The 19075-nt window shown below is 43.1% G+C and overlaps 1 protein-coding gene across 2 annotated transcripts in view; it reads right to left on the bottom strand.

Moving 5' to 3' along the window:
- Window positions 1-19075, bottom strand: part of TMEM108 (transmembrane protein 108) — a 622290-nt gene that overhangs the window by 236688 nt on the left and 366527 nt on the right. Inside the window, exon 3 of one of the 2 annotated variants that reach the window (XM_069211902.1) lies at window positions 5971-6056. In XM_069211902.1, coding sequence (XP_069068003.1) covers window positions 5971-6010 — 40 coding nt within the window. In that variant the 5' untranslated portion in view covers window positions 6011-6056. The remainder of the gene's footprint in view (window positions 1-5970; window positions 6057-19075) is intronic. The other variant, XM_069211903.1, reaches the window with a different exon arrangement.

Genomic DNA, 19075 nt, shown 5'->3' with positions numbered 1-19075 from the left:
TGCATGAAGTAAATGCCAGTCAAGCAGTCATGATTTGGATCCACTACAAATTGTTGGTGGCAGAATACAGTAGTGATCCGTAATTAGTGATGCAAGTGCTAGCAGCAAGAGTGTGAAGTTCTGGACGAAGAGTAAGTAAATCTTGTGATGTGAGGAAAAGGGGAATGCTTTGTTCTGGTTAGGGAGATGAGGTCCTTATCAAAGCTAGGAAAGTTATCAACCTTAATGGGCTGAAAAGAGAACTTGTAAATTCCACAAGAAGAATCCTTTTGAGTTATAAAGACTGCTGTCTTATCTGTGATGAGTTTTAAAATGTGTTTTTAAGTGGTTGTTATTATTTCCTCCATGTTATATATATATATATATATATATATATATATATATATATTATATATATATATATCATAGTTGCTCTCATAGTCACCTTTTTGACTGTTAAGCTTTTTAGGAAACCTTGTTTTGCTCTGTTAGAGTATTCAACCAATTTAATAGAAATATATTGAGAAAAGTAAAAAATAAAATTGTTTCTCATCCAGGGTTGGATGGCTGCCAAGCAATTATCCAGAGACACGAGAGTGTTTCTCAATATTTGGTCTAACCATACAATAGTATTGAGCTGAGCATCATCAGTGGAGGAAGAAAAGCTGAAGGACTGGGTCAAGGCAGACAGATGCTGCTTATTTATGTTGAACAAAGCTAAATGCGAGAGAGGAACCCTGAGGAACACCACGGGCTACAGAAATGATGTGTTGGGAAAGGTGACTGTCTATTCAATTCAAATAAATTAGCATTTATAAAGCGCGCTACTCACCGGTAGGGTCTCAAGGCGCTGTGGGGTAGGTCTTCAAGATTCAGTCGAAGAGCTAGGTCTTAAGGTCCTTCCTGAATTGAGGTAGTGATGGCGACTGCCTGAGGTGGAGAGGCAGGGTGTTCCAGCATTTATCCGCAAGGTAGGTGAAAGATCTCCCTCCAGCTGCGGACTTCCTTATGCGAGGATACGGTGGCGAGCGACTGCTGGGAGGAGCGGAGAGGTCTAAGTCTTCAACCCAGGTTCATGAGAAAAAGAAAAGCAACGATGGTTGCTTCTCATTGTCAAACTGAAGTAGGTTAGAGGGACACCATATATTACTGTGGCAGGTGACTGTTCAGAGTCAGTAGGTGGCTGCAGTGACGAGGTCACTGGTACATCTGTCGGAACGAGGCAAGTGGATGTGGTCTGGGTGCACGCTCCAGTCGATGCCTAGTGGGCTTAGGGCATCTGACAGCTATTTCTTTGCCACTGGAGGGTAGACTGATGGGCAGGGCCTGGCTATCAATGTGCCTCGTGTGAGTGAGCTATCGGAGGCCTGCCTGCCCTGAAGGTTCTCTGAGGCACGGAAAACTCTTCAGACAGCAGGACATCTTTAGGTAGACAATTGCAGAACACGCAGCTGTATGAGCCCCCCGGGGAAGGCCCTGCTGTAGATGGAGTGGGACTTGAAATGAGAAGGATCTTAATAATTGACCAGGTTGGCACCGGGCCCATCTGGAGCCGCTGGCAGATAACCACACAGGCGATCCTTCTTTTTCCACTTTCAGAGAATAAAATCGCTCTGTGCTAGCAGTCAGCCCGTGGGAGGGCCCGAGGAAGAGAGCAGTCATTTAGAGGAATCTGTCACAATGAGGGCCAGAATGCCTGTGGTGGGTCAGGCATCTGGAAGGTTTGCTGTGATTAGCCTGATCCCATTGTACTAACACAGGGTACCACACCTTGGGTCCCATTCTAGAGAGGAAACAGAAGTACACCCTGACCAATGGCACAAATTCACTTAGGAGGTCTAGGCGGCACGAGGAGCTACATTTAGAAGGTCAGCACTTTTTTATTCCATTTTGTTTTGCCCCGAATAACAGCTGCACAATAAATGATTTACAAGTCAACGACACAGGCAACCATACCTACAAATATACAATGGAAACATTCTCTCCATTTGTTATAACTTAAAGCCCCTCAACAGGTCAAGCAAACAGGGCAGAAGCACATGTAGCATAATTGTTTCCATGGTAACCAGCAGGAAGGAAAGCTAGTTCACTGGTTAATAAAGCCCTTATTTATGTTATATGGATTCCACTGAGTGCCCTTCTCCTGGGCCCTCAGCAGCAAATAGGAGGGGCTACGAATGAGACAATAGTTAACCCTTTAACGTCCTTGGGGCCAAAGGGTGTATCCAGTGGCGTAACAAAACTTGAGGGGGGTCCCATGCAAGCTGTATGGAGGGGCCCCCGCGCAGATTCAATCAGGCGGTCTCAGGCCAGGGTACTTGGCTGAGGGGGCCCCTGGAGCGCGGGGCCCCCTCACTGCAGGGGCTGCGGGGGCTAATGTTGCGCCTCTGTTGTGCATCAGGTCACTCGTGCTTCCCCTGATATATTGGTGATTTGACCTTCAAGTGTGCGGCATCGGCGTGATGTCATCAAAATCAGTGGGTTAGCTCAAGTGGCATACCGGGCTAATTCGAACCCTCGATGCCAAGACAGGAAGTGACATCACAAGCCTTTTGACCCTGATGACCCACCGCGGTAATTTTTTAAGCAAGATTTACTGAAATCTCACAGGTGCACCAACTTAACTTAGGGTGTTGTAATACAGGCACAAACTAAAGCTCATATCTAAAGTTAATGGGTACTTTTTGGATTGATTGAAAACATTGGATGCTCCAGAACAGGGGCATCGTTTCTCGGTATGGATATGACATAGGAATGTGACTCATACATTAATACTTGCAAAGAGGCAACACTCAAAATGAGCACATTTGGATTAAAACGATGGCACACAGTTCTGCCAATGTTGATGTAAAAAAAGAATGCTGTTCCACCCATGTGGCAGGTGATATGAGCTTTTCATTCTTGTACCTTTTGTGCATTTTCAAGTGCTACGAAGCAATTTCCTGTTTACCACTGTGCTAAGTAAAAACAACCAATGGAATAATATAAATGTGTAGAGGGCTTTGCTACTAAGTTGTGAAAAGTCAGAAAAGTGCTTCTGATTGAAATAAAAGTCGACAGGTGCAGCCACACGGTCTTGTGCTTGGCGTTTTATGCTTTCAATACTCAGTACTAACAGAGCCATCCAGCAGTTCTTTGTTGGCACTAAACCACAACTCCAAGAAGAAAGCAAATACTGGCAACGCCAACTAGTCTGGTTTTGGCAAGCTAGGGCTTTTCTCTTTATTTCTTTTTGCAGACATATGGAACAGATATTGAAAGTGTAAAAGCAATATAAAGTAGAAACGTCTCTGACTACAAGTGGAGTGCATACAAAACAAAAACATGCCCATTGCAAAAATTATTGAGAAAAACATGAAATGAAAGCAGACATTATTGCAGAGAGTGGCCAACCTGCCCGGACAATCAATGGGTAATGTGTTAGACGTACATCCACGTATACACAAGCAACACACCATCACTCACACTGAGGAGAGCGAGTGGCTACAAATGGATACTCTATTGTCCTATGCTGTATGCAGTGGCGAGCAGAAGCAAAATATGAATGATTTGAACAGGCCAATGGATGAAAAGAGCTGAAAATGTCCCTGCGTATACATATACATAGGTATTTTTAGTATTTTTTCAGCATGAGGCTGGCAAGACAGGTTTGCCTATAGGCCAACCCTCTCCATCCCCCCAAAATAGAAAAAGGGTAATATTGCAAACCGCTGTTTTAATTCTGCTGACATCATTATGAAAATATACAGTCCAACCCTACAGTGGACCTTACCATGTCATCATCATTCTTACAGCTGCTTCGTTCCTATTCGCCAGAATTCTGGGAGATGGACCAATCTCGTTGCCTCAGTATTTGCATGACATGCACATTTTTTCCATCCACATGGAGAAAAAAGGTTCCTCTGGAAAATCCTAAAGCTTGCAATGGTCTCCCAAGGCAACCTTGGCAACAGACTGAAAACAACACTGTGAGCTTTGGAAAGTACCAAAAGCAAGTCTTTTGTGGCAGATTCTTTTACAATGAAAAACTGGTACAGTTGGTTGTCGTCACTAAAAGTTCTTACAGGTTCAGTGGCTTTAGTTCCAATTAATGACTAAAAATGTAACCACCATTCAATTTTTCTACACTAATGCAGGTGTTCGACAAAGGGCAGAGCCTTGCCTTGCCAATTATTATTGGGATTCATATGTAGCTTAACCTCAAATAAATATTCTGCAACCTGACATTCTCTCGTGGACCAATATTGGACACCCCTGGTTTAAAGGTTTGTAAATTTGAGTCCCCTTTAAAGATCAGATGCATTTGATACGGATAAAAACAAGTCAAATCATAACATTTGAACTTGGTAGACCAAACTAGCCACATTTTGTAGGACGGGTCCATACGTGGTTAAGATCCCCATCTACTTGCCTGTAAATAAGCCACAACTTTCATTTCGGATGGATGCTGTCCACCGATCACATTGGACTGCTTTTATTCGCCAGACCAAAATGAGACTCGTCTACTCTTCACACTTTTTCAGACTCAGATGCTATGTAATGAGCTTGTTTGCCTTGAAAATGCAATGCCCACACACAACTCGGATATGGGAGAAACAGGTGTCTGCAAAACCCTTATTGTGGCCTGCGTGTAATTCAATGGAATTTTTAGGTCAAAACTTACAAAAATCTCAATTTTAATATCAAATCTATCTGCTCTACTTACAAATGGTAATTACTTTTTACGTATACGGATATCAAACTGTAGTAAATACTGAAATATCTAACTGATTCTTCAGCTGACTAGATGACTCCAATCATCAGGGACTACATTTCCCAGTCATTGCCTTTATTTTAACAACCTATTGTATTACAGGAGCGGCATCCCTGGTCCATGTCCACAAAACCAATTACACTTACACACCTGGAAACAGTGGTTTTAAAACCATTTATACCAAGACTAGAACAGCAGGCGCATGACGACATGGGGTCATCTGAGAGCCGCATCGGAAGCCTTTATTTGTAGAAGCACAATTCTTCCAAAAATGAAAATGCATGCTAGCATCACACTTCCTGACATGCACCACCATTAATGGTGCAAAGAACAAACCAGAAACCAACTAGTCATAAACATGAAAGATGGAAAAAACATCAGAAGGCAGGCCTTCTCAATTCAGGCATCCATAATCTGGAACAACCGAACTGCCCCAACTCTCCCACAGCTCAGGGAGCAGCTAAAACACATCTCATTAGGGAAAACTACTCCCACACCCTACTCACTGTGCTTTCGTGGTATCTACCACTCTTACAGGCCTGTGTTCAGGGCGTAGGTGCTGACAACTAGTTCCACACTTTGCAAAGACCAACATACACTTATATACATAGCGGGATGGGGCTGATCCACAAAAGCATTTATCAGTAAGGCGAGCAGTGCTGCAGGGGGTCTCTTTCACTGCTCACATCCCTTTGTGATCCGACCACAGTCAAACTCATTGTAACTAAAAGTGCAAAGAGGGCAGGTCCGTTCCATGTGTAGTAATGACATGTGGATCTTCCCTGAACGTGTCCGTCTTTTTTGCAATTTTAGATGCAGGGGGGCCGATTCACAAAGGCGGGGAAGGGTATGTGAGAGTACCCCTGAAGTATTACCTTATTACTCCAAAACGCCTTTGGGAACAGGCCCCGTCTCTTACACACTGCAGTGGTTCCCAACTTGTGGTCCAGGGACCCCCTGGGGGTCCGCAAAGCCTCCTCAGGGGGTCACCGACTGCTTAGAAAATTTAATAATTTTAACAGATTATGTCCTCAGCCTTCAGTAATGACTCACTGGGGGGTCCCCGGATTCCAATAATGATTCAGTGGGGGTCCCCGGGTTCCAGTGTTGATAAAGTGGGGGTCCACATAAGTCAAAAGGTTGGGAACCACTGATTTGTACCATCCAAGGGCTCTCCCTCACAGAGACACGCGTTATCCCCAATGACAACCCACCGGACGAAGGGAAGGGTGACTTACTCAACAGTCGGCAGCAGAGGGCCTGTGGACTTCTCTTCATGGTATCATCTGCTCCGGCTGGTTTTCCAGTTTATTCATGGTTCTGTCTGAGGAAATAAAGAAAAGACTCTTAGCGACGCGACCACCTTGGAGTGAGCTCGACGCTGCGCCCCGCCGGCTGCGACCATCACATGGGGTTGGAAAGAGGCTGAGATGGCGGTCGGCGCCGGCGCGGCCTTTATTATCAGGCTTCGGGAATGCAGAACAAACCGCATTATCTGCAAAGTCTGCAATCCAGCGCGCCAAACGCTTGCTCAGCAGCCGGGGGATTAAACCCGTACACTTCTGCTAAACTCGCCTGGCGGGTAATCCTCGCGGACGGAGACTTTTCAGGGAAGCCGCTGCCGCCTGCAGGGGTGCACCAGGTCACACAGACTCGCTCGCGAGTGCGCCGGGAGTGATGCAACCCTTCTTCGACCAGCAATGTTTTAAAAGGCATCAGAAGCATGAGAACGAACGCTTTTTTTTTTTGTTCAACGCACGTCAGCATGCGTTTAAGTTTACACATTTTGGAAGAAGGGAAAATATGGACAGGGCAGTGATGTCGAATAATGTGGGCAAGATCACACATGTAGATTAAATGGGGGAGCCAGGAGTAGAGCACTGGTCCCATGGTTCTATAAAGAAACATATTGGTCCAATTCATTCACTGAAATTAATACACCCAGGGATAAGTAGATGTACATTTAACAATTGGTTAGATATATCACTTTTTTGTTATAGTGATTGGAAAATTCAAGGGCAATTACTACCCTCTTCAAAGTTCAACCAAAGAGCGCAAGGGTATCACAAATCCGTCCCTTAACAACTATAGCACATCTCCTACCCGCCTAGGACCAAATAACTAAGGATTGTGTAAAGTAATAATATCTACCGAATTACAAAGGCAAAGATCTCCCATTGTCTTTCCAAAATCCTCTCTATGTTACATGTGCTTGCACTTGCAGCGCCAGTGACGGGACACTTCTCAGTTCTCGTGATTAAGGGCCAGATGTACAAACTTCCTATCTTGCATTTCCTAAATAGCCAATCCTAAGAAATCGCTATTTAGGAAACGCAAAACGAAATGTACAAATATAGAGATTTTTAGGAAATCACTATTTAAGAAATGCTGCACCATTCATTCGTATGGGCCTTAGGCCTATAGGTACGTATTGTGTTGCATTTCCAAATTTGCAATTTCCTAATAGGAAATCGCAAATTAGAAAATGCAAACCCAAGGGTGCTGAAGGGCCTACGCCCCCCTCTTGATGCACCCCCCCAAAAAAAAAAGTAGTGCACATGTAAAGCGCACAATGCCTAAGAGAGTCTGCATGCTACATGGCACTTTAAAAAAATGCATTTTGACTGCTTTTTTTTTAAACTTGCACATGTTTACCATCCACTTGGAGTCGATGGTAATAGCATTTCCTAAATGCCCATCTCGCATTTAGGAAACACTTTGTACACATGCTGAAGAAATAGCACATAAGAAATTCCCATCTGTGATTTTCCATTGGCCTTTGTACATCTGAAAAGGCAATTTAGCATTTCTTAACGGACAGAGATTGCGATTCGGTCCGTTAGGAAATGCTTAATTCTTTCGCACATCTGGCGCTAAGTTTCTGACTTTTGCTAAAGAAGACATAGATATGAATCTGTCTCCCCATTTCATCAGATTGTGTGATCCTGGACAAATTATTTCATTTCCTTCAGCTGCAGTCCCCTGTCTGCCAAAACTATCAGTGCTTATACATTAGCTAAAACCGAAGGACGCCCCTCTTTAAATAGTTTGGCATTCAAATTTATGCAGTGTACTCAATTGTGAGCTTTTTACAGCTCGGACTTGTTTTATTATTTTATTGGGAGTATTTATAAAGCATGGATCTTGAGGCAAAGGTTTACGGGTCACTGTGCTTGCAACAGGATGCATAGCTAACATCCAAAGATACAGAGAGATGCAACAACTTTTTCTGTATTAACTGAGGGGATTAACTCCATACTCTGAACCCATATGACTGCAGGGCAGCTCGGCCATCATTAGGTTCAGTGATGGGCCTAGAGATGCCACGTGTTGACCCGAGTGGGAGACACTACATTCTGAGTGGTCCACTGTGTGCTCTTGAGTTGACCAGCCTCATACTGTCCTGCAGGCTTCTACTCAGTGCTTAATTTGTAAACACATAAGTGCCAGGGCCCTCGTCAGGAGGCCACAGCAGTTTGCACCACCCATTGCCAGCGCTGCCATTGACAGGACAAACACAGCTACTAACCACCACACCCTACCAGTGTGGCAGTTCAGACTATTCGAGGCCCCAAAAGCTATAAGAATGGCTTTGGTGGCATATATTAGTTTTTTTTAATGTATTTTGAACTAATAAACAGCTGTTGTTCTACTCATCTCTAGATTACACAAACAGTGCCACTATGTGGTAGCTTTCATAAGTGCCGGTGTTTAGAATTAAGTGCTGGTGCCGGGAACCGGAAACCACTGGCTCAAATTAAGCACTGCTCCTACTGCTAGAAGGTGCAGTGTAAGAGAGACAGGTGGAATGGGGTGGGTGTGTAAGCGTCTGGTGTCAGAAACTGAGCCAGTCTAGGGATGAAAACTAAAGACCGCCTGTTAGAAGAATATAAGACATCAGTAAGAGGGTGATGTTATTTACTACTGTGGCAGTGTCTGCCCCCTTACCTAGCCACCTGCCTCACTGAACCATACGTGGGTCTGTAGCTACCCGTAAGCTGAAAAAGGCGATGGTGTGAGTTAGTTGTAGCTAAGAGGTAGACTCACATTCATTTCACTAGGTGGATGGGCACTGGGATGGCAGAGGTGCCAGGGTTTCTTTCAGTAGTAATGCTCCTTAGAATGCTGCAGGCCCTGCCCTGGCACACACATATTTTTAAGGACATATCTAGAGAATGATTTCACAGTAGATCTCAAATCCCACTCTGACATCATCACACTGATATTCTTGAAAACCTATTATTGCTGATTGTTAGAGATATAGGTCTGGGAAAAGAAAACACATTTTCTTCGCCACTGGATGGCCCCTTTAAAATGAACTGTCTATGCGGTCTGTCTGTAAGTTTCCAGGTGTCTCTTCTGTGATAGGCCAAACCACCAGGTTCTATACACAGATGGGTGGGCTGGGTTCTTCTCTCGGCAATCAGGATAGGGAATCCACACTGTATGACCAATTACATTTCCCTTTCTGGGGAAACTAAGTATGTTTTGCTCTGTCTTTCTAAAGCAGGAGCGTCCAGTGTTGGTTGACCCTGATTTTTAGCCTGACTGGTGACTTCATAAATTATGTTCAGTTCAATTTTCTAAATGTACATTTATTTTGTGGCCTGCAGATTACATCAGTTTTCAATGGCAATGGTTTACTCGTTCATTATGCGTTTTTTAAAGAAAATCCTTACCTTGTTACAAGATTTTAATGACAAAGTACATTTGTGTAGCCCTTAACAATCATTAGAGTATTTTGCACAGTGTAAAATGTCACAATTTCTATATGCATTTATGCACACTATGCCTTCAATACGCACTACCCATAAAAAAATAAGGAAAACCAACAGACTTCATCGAGTACACAACTCTATAGATTTAATCAAATATTTATTTGTCCAGCACAAGTTTTTGCAAGATACACAGCTCAGATAGGCGACAGGTGGAGTTGTTGGCACATTATAGCAACTATGGTTTATTCCACAGTCAAAATGTGAGAAGCAGTGTCAGTCTGCCTATTGACTACCATAGATCATAAATGGCTGCCCCTTTCCTTCACTTGCCCACCTGTAAAGTCTCTCGGTGTCTACGTCACGCCATCCTGCATTCTTGTATTCTTTTTACCTCTAACCATCTGAAGTGGGACTCTATGGATCCACTGCTCTTTCCATTCTCAAGTTCCTCAACTGTGACTCCTTGTATTAATTTGCAACGCCTGTTTACCTCTGCTTCTGATATCCTTGGTGTATTTAACTGCCCAAGTCCAAATGCCTCACTGAGTTAAACCCTTGTCGCTGACATGTGCTATGATGTTAGTTACAAGTTCCAATACCAGCAAGACCAATTCAGCATCCAAAGCCAGCAAATGGAGTGCCATTACGTTCGATGATAACAGCACTTGTTATTTAAAGTGCTTAGAAATGGCAGATGTGTTGTATGAAGCAGATATGTTGTATAAACAAGCTTGGGCAAAATTAATCGATCTGGCGTGCATTTTGAGTCCTGACTAAAATATTGCAGTGAAAAGCAAACAGAAAACTTGACTTCTTGTACCGTATATCTATGAAATGAAGAATTTAGTGTATGATGATTCAGTGAGCTTTTGAGATGTAAAATAATTCCTCATCCAGCATAATCAGGGCCACTGGAATTATGCGATTCCGAGGCCACGTTTTTTATTGCATTATTATACATTTGCTGCATTTGCCACATAATCGATCATCTGTTGCATAATCTGCAGATTTTATTTAAAAAAAATGTTTCTAGCTCAAACGGATCAAAAGTTACTAAAACGTTATAGCATGTGTTTGTGTGCAGTGGACGGCCCTTCAGCAATGGTAAACAATAGGTACTAAACAACTGGCTGTTAAGCCAGACCTAAGAACACATTCTTGGCATTATCATATGTTCATTGTACCTCATTCTCATTGCAGTGTGCATGCATATTTGCTTTCAGTACCCTTCATATTACATTGAATTGCTGCCCCTTCAAAAGGTTATGGGTCCCTCTAAGATTGCTGCTGAGTTGACAATATCACTCTCCGAGGGTGAAGCAACTCACCCTTGTTTGCTACAACAGTGTTTCATAATCCTTTCATCACCTTCTTCCACCATTTTTTAATTTGCGAGCACTGACTGTGCTTTTCAACTACCGCCTCCTACCTCCTACGGTTTCACCAGATTGAGGTCGTCAGATGTGATTGCCTCCCTCATCTCTTTATACGAGAAGGAGACAACTGAAATTAAAGATCAGGAGCTCTGGAAACTATGGAGGAAAAAGAAGGAAAAATACAATCTCTAGTCCTATACATTTACTTGGTATAACTAAACCCTTTTAGTTATTTATGCTCTATTGTCGAGTACCAAAGCGAACAAATGAATAAAAACATTTTTAAACATTCTAGCAATTGTGGACTTTCAGTGCACCTCCCTTACTGTGCACGGCAGAGTTAGAATATATTCAAACACGCATGTAATCTACGGGCGGACTGGAACCAACACATATCAATGCAGGGTGGATCCTGATCCAGCGTGCAAGGGAGACCTCGGAAATATGTCAACAGCATCGGGATGACCAGTAGAGATTCAAGGGTATACTAGTGGCATATTGTACAGTATACAAATAAGATGAGATGAGATGAGATGAGATGAGGTAAGATAAGGTAAGACTGATCTGGCCCGTCAGAGAGAAGACAATTAAATGCAAACAATACTTCAATGAATTCCAACCCCCAAAGCTGCAAACTCTCTTCATTTCTTCAGTGTGCATTTGCTAGTGATTTAACCAGGTCCCAAAATCAATCCTTCAGAGTTTCCTTTAAGAGATGTCGGCTGACATTACACACACGGCTACTCATTATGCTGCACTCCCCGGCCTTTTAAATGCCAAAGAGATTATGAAAGCGGGAGGGCATATTTGACTTGCAGGTTTCATCTCTTTTTATATTACTTTTACCGGTATCCCTTGCCCCCTGTTGCTGTCGAGTGATATTAAAAAGGATGACAGACATAGGATAAAGAAGCGCCTTTGTGCAGCTTGAGCCATCAATCGCCACCCAGACAATTCCATAAAGATGCCAATTATTTTGAATTTGTGCTTGGTTACTGTGGTAGGATGTCATTTACTGTTGGCTGCCTGCTGGCGGTTATTTGCATCACTTACTGCGATCATTACGTGCTTCCTGATGTACGACATGCGCGTGTTCCATAATCAATGACAGCCAGCGAGAAATTCTCCTTGGTGCCATTGCCTACTGTTTGGAGGCCTTTCATCTAATCACCCAAGGAAGTACCTTGTGCCTGCTTCATGGGTCCCCTGGCACTCATCTGTGCTTGGTTTGCAGAGATCCTTCCGAAGGACAAGTATCTTATGACTGTAAATCCCTCCTTTGCCAGAGAAGATGATGGAGGTTAAGACAGAGTAATTGTCAAAGAATGACGAAGGTGTTGAAAAGAATACTCAAGTTTTTTTACCTCTGCTGATGAGAAATAACTTCCCACCCCTCAAGGTTAATGATCATTCTTATGGTTTTAGCCGGTGCTACTGATGTAAACAACAGGCCCCCACAGGGAACAAGTGTGGAAAAAATCCAACAGGACTGACTCGCACATTGAGTCCTGACTAAAACATTCAAAAAACTGCTGCAGTGAAAAATCGAAGTAAAAAAATGATTACTTTCTATGTGCATGAGATAAGGAATTTGGGGCCAGATGTATGTCCATTTCTCTTTTCTGCGAGCCACAATTAAAAACTCGCAAACAGAAATATACAAATGTGTCTCAGACACATGTAGTGATTCCCAATCGGGTCGCAAATGACCTACCTCCTCAGTATTCATGAGGTAGGTCGCAATTTGTGCCCCCGTTGGGAATGGGTGCGCTCACAGGGATGATGGCCTGCTGGGGACAGCAGACCACCATGTCTGTCACTGAATTTTAAATAAAACAGTTTAAAAAAAATGCAGCCCGTTTTCCTCAAAGGAAAACAGGACGCATTTCAAAAAGAAAAATGAAAGGTTTCAGTTTCATTTTTTCAGAGTAGGCATGGGACCACTGCCTACTCTGAAAAAATATATTCTCATCCATTCAAAAAGGGGAAGGGGTCCCTTGGGGTCCCCTTGCTGTTTGCGAATAGGTTACCACCAATTTGAAATTGGTGGTAACTGCGATTATTTTTGCAACCGCAATTGCGGTCACAAAACAATCATACATTCCCCTGTGACTCGCAATTAGGAAGGGATGCCCTCAGCACGCCCTTTCCAAATAGCGACTCGCAAATCTATTTTGTGATTAGGTAAATAGATTACAGAATTGCAGAATAAGGCTTGTACATAGCAAAATGCTTTTTTCTTGTCGCAAATGGCCCGATTCTACAAATCGGGCCGTTTGCGATAAGAAAAAAGCTACGTACATCTGGCTTTTGATGAATGATGATTCACTATACTTGTGAGAAGTAGAATAGGTTCTCATGCATTGCAATGCATGCGCTTTACAAGAGATGGACTGATAAACCAAACAGTTAATAGCAAGAGGTGAAAGAGAAATATTCCTCAAGGCAGAGCTAAGGGCCATTCTATGTATATTTTAAAGAATTGGTAACAACAGGTAATGCAGACTGCTACACTGCCAAGCCAGACCTAAAACAGTGCTTGGATGATCCCACTCCATCCTTATGAAGTGGCTATTTGACTCACAGATCTCAAACAGGGTTCATGAGATTTCATTCTCAGCTTGTAAATCTGTCCTTTTGTATAGAAGATAATGGAGGTTAGAAAATGGTGCTCATGATTTATTATCTGGCTCATAGGCTTGTTATCAATGTTGAAGCTGATGCCATGAATCCTCTTGTTTTGTAGACTTCTTCTGATGAGAATTACCTTCCCATCCCTCAATGGCCCTAACTAGGGGTCCTGCCAAAAATGCTTTTGTGAACACCAGGTTCACCCTTACTGGCTGACTACTAACATCTAAACTTTGGTGAAGTAGCCAAGGAATGTCATCCTTTACTTTAAAACCTGTTGTTCTCTCTGCAAGATGATGAAGGTTTGGACACTGGGCAAGATGTTCATTGATAGTTTATACCCCTCATCAAACTTGATTTGATTACCATGCAGAATGACATTTTGAACGGGCAGAGATGTCCCCTGTCATCTCTGGTGCGCGCCCTGGCAATGGAAGACTTTGCAGCCATCACACAAAAGTGTAATCAGGATCTGGGCTTGAGTTGAAATGGGACAAGTAATTTAATATCATTGTAAGCTGAAGACATAATTCCATTCATTCTTATGAGATGAAACAAGTGGCACGCCCCAACCATTACTAAACTCAGCATTTTTTAGAGCATCTTGGGGTTACGCAACAGTTAGACTGAATCATCCGTATACCCTTTCTGATCAGAAACAACAAAACCAAATAACAATATAGTAAGAATATTATTAGATGGGTGAGGGACACATTTCCCTACTTGGGCATCCATATTTGCTATACAGACTTGAATGTGATAGAAGGCAGCCTACGTAGAGCCATTGGGGTCATAAAAGATTCTATATTCTTCTGGAAAACCTTCCCTCCATTGATCCAGGGTAGAGTATCCCTTACCAAAAATGATAATACTGCTGCACTTATTATTTTACTCTGTAAATTTACCTCTGTTCTTAGCTCCATCCTTGAGGCACTTTCTAAATTACAACTCCTCATGGACAAAGGCGGACTGGGGGTACCGGATTTTGAGCTTTACTACATAACAGGGCAACTAAAATGGCTAGCTAAATGGCTTACTGAACCACCTTCTGTGGAGCTAAGTACTTTGTTCTATACTGTAACAGGAGATGGGTAGCAGGGTTAATGATACAAAATAGCACTCCCAAGGATACACTTTTGACACTAATAAAGGTGATTAAGCACTGCTTGGTCAGGTGCCAAAGATGGGCACTAAAACCATCAGTATATTCTCCAGAGCTGATCCAGGTACATTCAGGCCTGCACACAGCTGCATGGAGGCGGGCACTGAGAACTTGGATAGATGCTGTGGTACATCAGGTGCCAGATCCATATGAGGTTGGTATCCTAGAACCCTGTCAAGTCCTTGTAAAAGAGATGGTACTGCCACATGGCCAATTCCTAACATAAGGAAAAGTAGTTGCAGTCACGCAAAATATTTTGAAAGAAGGCAACAGAGAACCCTCCCACACAAGAAATGTTATCAAAGATACACTGTAAGGGGCAAAAAGGCAATGACACATCTACACAAAGTAGTGCTGGATAGTTTCAAACAGCCACCAACTGAGTTAAGTATGAAATGGGTGGCAAATATGAGGAAAGACATCTCAGACTTTGACTCAGTACTGAGACACACTTTCAATATATTCAGAAATACATGCCTAAAGCTAATAGAATTTAACTCTCTCCATCGGACATATCTCAAGGCTCAGAAAACATTGAAAATACACGCAAACTCGAGATGCAACCGCACCGAGGCTGGGATATACCATATGTCCTGGGAATATCCAGTGATAGCTCAGTACTGGGAACCCTCTTTAGAAATAATCAAGGAAACTACAGACAGGGAAACCCTACCACAAGATGAAAACTGGCTACTGGGGCTAATGCCCAGACTGAGAAAGAATAAAATAGGGAATAGGTTTGTTGAACTAATTCTTATCTTAGCCAAAGGTAACAGCTCCATGAACTGTAAATCTCCAATAATGACAAGCATAGAGAATGTAAGAGTCAAATGATACAGAGGGCTGCCATAGAGTTGTCTGCACTGCACATAAACTGGCAGAAAGGCATCCCAAAGGCACCATAAAGCCGAAGGCACTCTTGGCTTGGGATGATAGCATGATGCTATAGGTGCTTACTAGGCATCCATGGCTAGATTAACTCAAGGCTATCATTGAAGTAGGAGCGCTGATTATGTGTGCCTCATTCCCAATGCTTCCTAGGTTAGAAGTCTCTACAAAGATAACCTGAAGCAAGCCCATAGGAAGATCCACCAGCACCCACCGAAACGTGTTGGAGTGTGATCAGCACATAAAAGAGTAGCAGCCATCGACTGCGAAAGAAGCTGGCAACACATTTTTTTCAGTTCTTGCGCTTAATTGAAAGATTCAAATTAGAGTTACAATGCACACATTACAATAAATATGTGTATTAGAGCTACAAGTTAACACGATTTAAAACCAAACCTAGGTTAAAAAACTTAGATTTAAAAGTTCAAGTGATAACAATGTGAAAATACTGTCAAGTTGTAATGATACACGTGATTGAATTGCGTGCAACTGATACAAATAAAAATATGCTAAAAATGAATGATGACATTTTGTAGATCTCTACGGCTTGCAGTCAAGTTCCCATCCATCAGAGTCGATGTCCACTGCTGAGGGCTTTAATTGGGATACTGTTGTGAACACCGTGAATCATGGCCTAAAAGTCCCACCAGACCTGACCTTATTAGAGGTCTTGTATCGCATTTGAGGGATATAATTCACTGTTATAAATCATCCCTCTGCCTGATGAGGCATGTCAGGACACCATGTATGAGATTCACAGACGACCTTACACACAAGCTCTTGTCACAGCTGATTTGGTGACATTGAGTACCCATGTCTTTTATAGCTCTTCTAATAGGAAACACCCCCCTCCCATGAAGTCCAATGACCACAATTATCTCTTTAAAGATGTTAGCTTGGGCCCATCTTGTCAATACCAGGACCCGGGCTTGAAAAGGACCTGTCACCGGGAGACTGCATAGATAACCAGGTTTGAAACAGAGTTTAAGAGATTACATTTTCCACACTGTTATTTCTTATCTGGCACTGAGACCACCTCTGAGCAGACTTTAAAACCATCTCATGGCTTGTCTGGAAACACGTGGGAAACAAGTTGATCATCTGAGTCCTGTTTGTTCTGATCAGTTGTTCAAAAAAGGGGCTCAACCACTAGAGCTAGTGTCTGCTGTTGCAACAAAGGAGTTACAGATTGAATACGATTTGAGTGTACACTACCTTCTAGTGCTAGGTTCACACAAGGGGGTACAATGAGGATTCTTCCTCCATTGCAAAAGACTTCTGCTTACAGGTCTACTACGTCTCATGCACTAATTGAGTCAAACACCAGTTCAGTCAGCAGTGAGTGTCATTCACTGGCCTCTTATGAGAATGTTCTATGAATTGCAGACCCTCTTTTTAGGTCCAGCCTACTAGACCATGCATGCTCTGTCTTTTGCGAGGCATATTGTGACTTACAATGAACATAGAGGGCATGGGTTCAGCCAATTGTTTACTATAGGTTGACTTTCCTTGTCACTCTCATTTGCTTGCTTCTTATTCTGTCCCAGTATCTGATGTCCCTCCTAAGGAACATTGCCTCTTCACCATGTGTGTTGTTTACCTAGTGTCTCAGCTCGACATTAGGGGACTACTTTTTTTCTTTTTCTGTAAGCACTCACAGAAAGTGCACGTATTTTTGAACAATTTAGCCCATGTACCTCTGTAATCCCCTTGTGCTGCTGCCTCTCCTCTTGTCCTTCTCCCCATCCTCGGTTGCGCTTGCACGTGTTGCTTCTGTGTCTCCCTGCCCTTGCTGTGTTGCTTCTACGTCATCCGTCCTACTCTTGTTGCTTCCATGGCACCCCGCCTCCACCTTGTTACTTCTGTGTCCCCCGCCTCCCCTGTGTTGGTTCCGCCCTTGTTGCATCCACTCTCTGTTTCTTAGGTTGTCTTTACAAAAGAATTTGGAAAATGACTTTGTAAATATTGTTTTGTTTTTAGCTACTCAGATAAGTAACTAAAAACAAAAAAAAGTGCCTGTATCATTTTGTAGGGTCACGCTTGCATGGTGCACACGCCTACAAATTATGCAGGACGCCATGTAATCATTGTTTTTTGTTTTAATTCACCTTCCAGAACGATGTGCGCTGTTGTTAAAAACATTTGGCAAAGCCAGTATGTCAGAAAAGCAAGACCGCTTGGCTCTGTCACAGCTTGTTTAGTTCAGGTCAGTGTAGCTTAGTTCCTTTCAGTTCTTTTTGCTTAGTTTATTTTTACTTAGTTTAGTTCACTGTTCTTCTTTAGGTTCGAGTGCACAAGCGCACTGGCCTGTTGTAATCTCTCTGTGGGCTTTTAACCACGCCCACTACTGCTGTTCATTCTTTTAGTGCTTGTTTGAAATGCTTCATTTTTATTGGTGCATTTTTTTTAATGACCCTCCTTTGTTTGCTGAGTTCCCTCCCAGGAACACTTTTGTTGACCATCACACTACGTCACACTTCCTCCTATTACAGCGTGTCACGGCCCCTCCTCCGGTTTGGGTTTGCCTTTCATCCCAGCCGCGATCCTTTCTAGACATTCACGCAGGGAGCCAATAACTCTTGCGCTCACGCTCATGGCGGCCGTGGCACGTTGAATCGGCTCGCTTATGTCAACTGTTTTACTTTTCATTTTCGATTTATGTGGCAAGAAGTCTCCAGTTAGGAATTTACAACGCTAAGAGCTGTAAGTCGAGCGAACGCGAGGCCCATTGCATTGCAAATGCTTGTTCTCATTGCATTTAGTTCAGTCACATTTAATTTAGTTCTGTTTACTTCAGTTCATTTTACTGGAGCTGAGGTCCATTTAGTTTACTTTAATGTAACGTCCTTTAGTTGCGTGTACTTTATTTTAGATTTTTTTCCCTTTAGCATCGTTCTGCTCCGGATGATTTAGTCTAGTTTAGTTCTGGTTTGCACAGTCTGTCCATTGGTTTATGGGATTTAACTGGCGGATGCCTGCCACCAAAGGGGCATTGGTGCCCACCCTTCGCACACATTCTGCCCTATTGATAGGGCACGTGCATTCAGTGATCACACACGTGGGAAGAAGAACTAGATAACCAGGCGGCATTGTAATTTCTTTCGAGACTTTCTCTTCCGTTTCCCAGGAAATTGACTCACTTTTAGAACAGAGCCCCCTGGGGGCTGATTTGTGTCTTTCCTCTCATTAACCTGAACGTCTACTACATGAGCCTGTGCGCTGTCACACTGCCGGTCTCCTAAAGATAAATGGCGCAGTAGGCCCTTCTAAGATTTAACCTTGTACCCATGAGCCTGCACACACAGCAGATGCATAACCTTGTGAGCTATCCTTCCCCGGAGACGCCCCGCACGCCTTCCCCTGCAGATGCAGCCTAATTGTGTCAGTGCAGATTTACAGGGATTGGAATTATAGAATTTTATATGCCAATAAAGCCACAAGGCACCGAACAAGCGCTATAAATCCACCCAACCGCGCTGCAGAACTGCGCACCGAAGCATGGATTTCACTGGTTATCGACGGCGAGCAGGCTGGCCTCCCGTGGCGCATGACTCCTGCAAAGTCAGTT

This window comes from Pleurodeles waltl, chromosome 10 (genome assembly GCF_031143425.1).
Source record: "Pleurodeles waltl isolate 20211129_DDA chromosome 10, aPleWal1.hap1.20221129, whole genome shotgun sequence".
Classification (NCBI taxonomy): domain Eukaryota; kingdom Metazoa; phylum Chordata; class Amphibia; order Caudata; family Salamandridae; genus Pleurodeles; species Pleurodeles waltl.
Note: the sequence above shows the minus strand (reverse complement) of the source record. Positions and strands in the feature narration are given on the sequence as shown.